The sequence below is a fragment of the Vicia villosa genome, linkage group LG4 (genome assembly GCF_029867415.1).
Source record: "Vicia villosa cultivar HV-30 ecotype Madison, WI linkage group LG4, Vvil1.0, whole genome shotgun sequence".
Classification (NCBI taxonomy): Eukaryota; Viridiplantae; Streptophyta; class Magnoliopsida; order Fabales; family Fabaceae; genus Vicia; species Vicia villosa.
In genome coordinates, this window is record NC_081183.1 from 87,051,518 (window position 1) to 87,058,579 (window position 7,062).

At 28.7% G+C, this 7,062-nt stretch overlaps 1 protein-coding gene across 1 annotated transcript; it reads right to left on the reverse strand.

The window, feature by feature from the left end:
- Positions 1-3,857: 3,857 nt before the first annotated feature.
- On the reverse strand, positions 3,858-5,496 carry LOC131597473 (uncharacterized). The gene is made up of 3 exons (XM_058870169.1): positions 4,712-5,496; positions 4,201-4,555; positions 3,858-3,935 (listed from the first exon to the last, which is right to left on the reverse strand). The coding sequence occupies exons 1-3, from the start codon at positions 5,494-5,496 to the stop codon at positions 3,858-3,860; spliced, it is 1,218 nt and encodes a 405-aa protein (XP_058726152.1).
- Between the last annotated feature and the right edge of the window lie 1,566 nt (positions 5,497-7,062).

Below are 7,062 nucleotides of genomic sequence, written 5' to 3' on the forward strand. Positions count from 1 at the left end.
TCAAAACCAATATAATAGTATCTCATGATTAAACACTTTAATCATACATATGCATATGAACATATTATCATATAATTATCAAAAAATTATCCCTTAAAAAATTAAACATATTTAGTCATACAAAATCATATTACTAAAATTATATCATCATATAATTAATTTGTTCTACTATCCTTCAGGGATGATTGATAAGTTCTTCAGGAACTATATAAATAATTTGTTTTGCTATCCTTTAGGGATGCTTGATAAGTTCTTCAAGAACTATATTAATAATTTGTCTTGCTATCCTTCAGGGATGTTTGATAAGTTCTTCAGAAACTATATAAATAATTTGTTATAAACAATGATCTAAAAAATATAATCATCCTTCTAGGATGCATTAACATTATGTGTGTCATTCTTCTGGAATGACAATCTTTTAATGAGCATATTACAAGTTATAAAATTTTAGATCGATAAATCAAAAAATCTTTATGAAATCCTTTTGGGATATTTTAGTATTCTTCCTGCAATCCTTCTAGGATGTATGAAAATTATAATTGATATTATCCTAATCAAATAACATACAATAGCTTGAAACTAAATCAAACAAAGAAAAATATACCTGAGAGCTTCGTGCTGATAACGTGTTATGAAATTAACCAAAACAATATAGATATGAAGAAGAGATGAATGGGAGAAAAGAAGAGAAAAAGTAATATTGTATTATCATCTTCTTTCAAGTGTGCTTTACATTGTAATATGAGTCTCTATTTATAGGACTCAAGGGAGATAGAAAATCACACATATTAAACACATATTAAGTATGAAATAGGAAGATGAAGAACTAGGAGATGGATGGACATCCACTAACATAAATTTTCATAACATATAATATATTTTTAAATAATGTGTTGTTAAATACAAGTGGCTCTTTCATCAACAATAAAAATGAAAATCAATGTGTATGAGTAAATCAGGAAGAATTTAAAATTGTGTTGCTGCTGTAGCATGTGATGCATAATACACTCCGAAAAGAATATACTCGAATTTTATAAACAAAATTATAATTCTCATATCTTATCCAGTGCATAGATTATGCTGTAGTATGATAGTTCCATTTAAGGATAATATAAAACATTAAGTCCTCACGACTAACATCTAACGATGGAGATAATCAATTAAAAAAAGACAAAAAAAATCATGAACCTCCAAAATATCTTTATTTCCTAAGGGTTATATTAAATTTTACAAATCAACCATTAATATTATATTTAACTATTGATATAAAAGTAAGAACTACATATGGAGGTTTGGGAACTAATTCAATAGACATTCTCCGAGGCATTTCGTAAATACTGATCATTCTCATTTTAGAACATTTAGTAAATATTGATTAAAAAATACTTTACAACAATTTTTATATATCATCAGATAAATCTAAATACCAAAAGACATATCAAAAGTGCATTTTGTTCTAATACATAAACTCTTTTCAAAAGTCATTTTACACCCTTATAGAAGTTCTCTAAGTCGTAAAAAGTTTAATGTTAGTCAAGTTTAATGTTAGTCATTTTACACCCTTATAGCAATGATATTTCATATTTTGTTAGCCATTATAGGAATATTCTTGATTTTTTTTCATGTGTTATGTTTGAATTTCAATTAACTTAATATTATTTATGTTTTCAAATGCAGGTAGAATTCAAATAATATTGGGAAAACAAACCTCTAATGTTAATTTCTGTAAATTCAAACTTCAAGCATTTATAGTATTTACTTAGCTAAAATTTCAAAATTTGGTGATCAAGTCAAGCATGACATTATCATTCAAAATTGAATTTTCTTAGATAACAGGTGAGGCCAGCTACGAGGAGATTTAGAGTGGAGTAGTCTAAATCTTGACATGAAATACACGCCAATGAAACTTGATAGTTTACAATTAGGGGTGGAAATAGGCTGGGCCGAGCTAGGCTTTGCCAAGCCTGAGTCTGACCTGCTATAATATTCAAAGCCTAAGTCTGTCCTGTAGCCTATTATAGGCTTATTTTTTTTGCCTGAGTCTGGCCTTTTTGAAGGCCTGATTGGCCTATTAGCCTACTTAAAAGCCTATTTCATTTAAACATTTGTAAATAAGTCATTCAACTCGTCTTTATATAGACTAACAAATTAAAAGATCCGTGAGATTAAATGTTTGTTTGCATTAGTTTATTTGAGTTTATCTAGTAGCATAAATTTTGTGATATTATTTGTTTGAGATAACTTATCGAAAAAACTTAGGACATTGTTCATAAGATTCTTTTCATCTTATTTTCATAATTTCTTCAAGATAACTAAAATTTATTTTTATATTTTTAATTTAAAGTAAAAAATATAATATAATAATAATAAAATTATTCATATTTATTTGAATAAGCGGGCCTCTTAGGCTTAAAAGGCTTTTTATGTGGCCTGTGGCCTAACCTTTTTAGCTAAATAGGCTTATAAAAAAGCCTAGGCCTTTTTTATTTATCTAAAAAGCCTGACATGACCTAGGCCTATGTAGGCTGGACTGTAGGCCCCTGTTAGTCAGTTTGGCCTATTCCCACCCCTATTTATAACTCAATATCAACACTATAAAATTAAATTAAATTATCATTCAATTAAAAAAAGTCAATTAAAATGTGTAACTATTTTTGAATTTAATTTACACAAAAAATTTGAAACTATCCACATCAGCTAAAAGTCAAATTTTAATTGTTAGTTTCTTGGACATAATTGAAATGTAACAATATGGTTTGAGATGCATTTATTGGTGATACACATCCTCTATATCGCAGCTGGTGTAGGAAAGAATGCAAACCGTAAGTCTATAGTTCAAGAAAGTGATGTAGACATCTCCTTTTCAAATCTGGAGCATAAAATAGTACCTTTATCTAGACATAGTTGAAATAGGCAGTAAGTTAAACAATAGCAAGTGACACATTTTATGTATCTTGTACCCTTTAGTTAAAAGATTATGGCTTGTTGCAGTTGATATGACAGTACTTTTTATGGATCTGCATACAAGTATTTATGTAGCAGTGTGCCTGAAAATCATTATTTTAATAAAAAAATCATAAACTAGTATTTTAATAAAGCAGCAAATGAAGTTTGCTTCATATGTAAAATTTTGCAGTATGAAGCAAACTTCATTTGCTGCTTTTGAAATGGCGGCATAATTATTGGAAGGAAAAATAAAAAATTAAATTTGTCAACAATTATAATTATGATTTTTTATTTTTTTAATAATTTAAATAATTAAATTATATTTTTTAATAATTATTTATAAGTTTTTAGATAATACAAAAAACGAAAATAAAATAAAATAATAGGTGACCTCCATTTGAAATGGCGGCCACATGAAGGGCTTTATAAGGCCTCCGTTTCAAACGGAGGCCACCTGCTGCGTTCAAAAAAAAAAAAATACAAAAAGTCTGAAAAGTGAAAAAATGATGGCATTTTGGGATATAATTTTTGGAGGGTGGCATTTGCAGATTTTTATTTCAAAGGGGTGGCAGGTAGGTAAAAAATCCGCATACATTATATAAGAATTTAACAAAAATAATATAATTGATTAACAAAAATAATATAAGAACTTAAAAGTTTGCTTTATATAAGAGCTTAATTGCTCGTAATAAAAACTTTAACAAAAATAATATAATTGATTAACTATATAAGAACAACTTCTATTAAATAATATATCTAAGATTTTGCACAGTCAATTATGTTTTTTTCAAATGCAGTCTATTCTTAGAAGTCTTTTGCTTGCAGCAGAATTCAAAATATGTTTTTGGTTTCTACTCTTAACAGAAACTTCCAAGTTCTAAAGATAAATCATTTATGGTTAAGTCACAAGTTCAAATGAATCCTCTTGAATCTATGAAGAAACTTTTCTCACTTGTGGTTAAACAGACTTTGTCAAGCTTTTCCTTCAGCTATATTAGCAAAACAAGAGACATCAAAGAAAACTCAAAAGTTGCATGGCCAAATTTACTAAACACAAAACAAGGTCAATATAAATACTAAATGGCTGTAACAGTGTCAAAAGAAATCATCATCATCATCTTCCTCCTCCTCTTCATAGACCTCTTCTTCCTCCTCCTCCACTTCATATACCTCTTCCTCCTCATAGACCTCCTTCTCTTCCTCTTCCTCCTCATAGACCTCCTCCTCTTCCTCTTCCTCCTCTTCCTCATATACCTCTTCCTCATATACCTCCTCCTCCTCCTCATAAACATCCTCCTCCTCATATACCTCCTCCTCATATACCTCATCCTCCTCCTCCTCCTCCTCCTCATAAACATCCTCCTCGTCATATACCTCCTCCTCATAGACCTCCTCCTCAACATCCTCCTCATATACCTCCTCCTCCTCATATACCTCCTCCTCATCATCATCATCATCATCATCATCATAGACCTCCTCCTCATAAATGAGATTCCTTCTTCCCGAAAAAACCTGTGGATGTTGTTGTGGAGTCCTATTGAGTTTGCAACAATTGCAGCCTCTATCAGTGTAGGCACATCCACAATTGTAACAAAATTGACATTGACACCTGCAATAAAAGTTAAAATTTTAAAATTTCTTTCTAGATGAAATTAGGATGAACATATACCTAAAAATACCAAGGTTGATTGATAGCTAGTGGTTGTTTTGTATTTGATCATCTCTTAACTTGATGATTGTAAGACGAAAAGAATTCGAAAGAAACCTGCATCTCATGATGTTGCAGCCCATTGTTCTGGCAACATAAATTTTGCAATTAGGGCATCGCCTCCAGTGCATATTTTGTGCAAGGCGCATCAACATAATATCTTCTTTCTCCCTCTCGCCCGCGTTCAGCTTCTGGAAATCGCTGCATTCGATTCCATCGTGCCAAGGAACCTTACATTGTGCACAGAACATTCTATTACAATTAGGGCATTCTGAATTTGTAACAGATTCCGTTTTGTCATACATCAAAAGAGAAGAACAGTCTGCAAAAGGGCAGTAGAATTTCTGCGATGCATTGATCAAAGCCTCGCACAATGCTTTACTCCACTTTTCAAAAACCTCAGCCGGAAGAATAGTCCGGCAAAACTGTGCTTCTAAAGAAGCTTTGCATTCTGGAACTGGACATGAGATGTTGATAATGTTATCTTCAAGCTTGGAACTGATGTAATTTGCAACGCAATCAGAGCAATACGCGTGAGAGCAGCCCTTGACGTAGAAAGCTTCCTTCATTGTTTTAGTTTCCGTGCAGATTTCGCAGATGAACGGAATGTTACTTGAATTTGAACACTCTCCTTTTTCGAAATTTCTCTTACGTTTTCTTAAAGGAATGTGCTTAGGAATGAAATCGAGGATCTTAATGCCGTCGTTGACTTCATCCGAAAGGTTGATGATAGCGGAGATTTTTCGCTTGCCGTATGAGCGGAACGAGCCGAGGTCGATAACCTCTGGTGTGGAAGGTGGAACTCTATTTCTTCTTCCGTTTGTAGTTGCTGCCGGAGCCATTGTAACTCACTAGGGTTTCTGAAGCATTAGTCTATCAATTCTAAAGTTAGCGGAAATTATTTATATTTAAAATTGATTCTAACCTCTCATACACAAATCACGGATTACTAGATATTATGTATAATCTTTTTATTTTCCCTCTCAAAAAAAAAATGTATAATCTTTTTATTTCATTTGCCATTAACATTAACAATCTTTTTATAAATAAGCACTTATTTCATTATATTCTATAAAAAGATTTCAAAAATATATATATATATATATATATATATATATATATATATATATATATATATATATATATATATATATATATATATATATATATATATATATATATATGAGGGCATATCATATGAGAATGCCATATTTATATGAGAATGTGAGAATGAATCTGAACCATTGGATTTTAAAATAAATGGTGGAGATTATGGGTGTATCTTTTTTTTCTCTCTCATACATCATTTATTTCAAAATGTAGGAGAGAGAAAAAAAAGATACACCCATAATCTCCACCATTTATTTTAAAATCCAATGGTTCAGATTCATTCTCACATTCTCATATAAATATGGCATTCTCATATGATATGCCCTATATATATATATATATATATATATATATATATATATATATATATATATATATATATATATATATATATATATATATATATATATATATATATATATATATATATGAGGAGGGATATATTTACAATTTTTTAAATCACAGTCGTTAGTTAAATCTAACGGTTAATATTATTAATTCTCGTTTCTGATAAAAGTTATTAGCTCTTACCGGATACGCTCTATAAAAAAACAACATTCAGAATTATGTTTTATTAAGCTTTAAATATTATATAAAAAGATATTCTTACCATAAATATTTTTATTTGATTATTAAATCGTAATACAAATATTGTCAAAATATTTGTTATAAACATATTTAATATATGAGGAGACATATATTTATTCCCAGAGCAAGTGTTGAAAACTTATTTCAAATCTTAACTATTGATTATCATTAATTTAACGGTTTTAATTAATCATTTAATCTAATTATTTTTGAAAATATTTTTCTATATAAAAAATAAAAAATTATTTAATGATAATCAATGGTTAAGATTTGGAGTAAGTTTTCAATACTTACTGTTGGAGTAAATAAATCCCTCCTTTATATAAATATATAGTTAAGATATGAATATAAAACAAGTTAAATGAATTTATTATTTTTATTTAAAATTAAAATTATATAAACTATTTCCTAATAAAACTATTTAAATTATTTTTTATTACTAAAATAAAATTTCCAAAAAAAAACTATTAATTTCAAAATAGTTAGAATCATAAACTATTTACTCATTTTCTTAGTATTAAAACTATTTTTAAATAAAATTATGTCATTTAAATTTTTTTAAATATAAACTCTTATATAATTAATTTAATGAAAAACATGTTTTAACATTGTATTATGCATTTTATATAAATATATTTTTGGAGGAGATAGCTTTTTAGGTGGATTTTTTTTTGTTTTGGAGAGGAAATGTGTCTTCCGAATTGTATAGA

What these genes read in the sequence shown, in the direction of transcription:
- LOC131597473 (XM_058870169.1), bottom strand. Translation starts at nt 5,496, where the DNA reads ATGGCTCCGGCAGCAACTACAAACGGAAGAAGAAATAGAGTTCCACCT. An exon ending in TGCAACATCATGAGATGCAG is followed by an intron (nt 4,556 to 4,711) that starts GTTTCTTTCGAA and finishes CTTTTATTGCAG; the next exon opens with GTGTCAATGTCAATTTTGTT. An exon ending in AGGAGGTATATGAGGAAGAG is followed by an intron (nt 3,936 to 4,200) that starts GTATATGAGGAA and finishes TTGCTAATATAG; the next exon opens with CTGAAGGAAAAGCTTGACAA.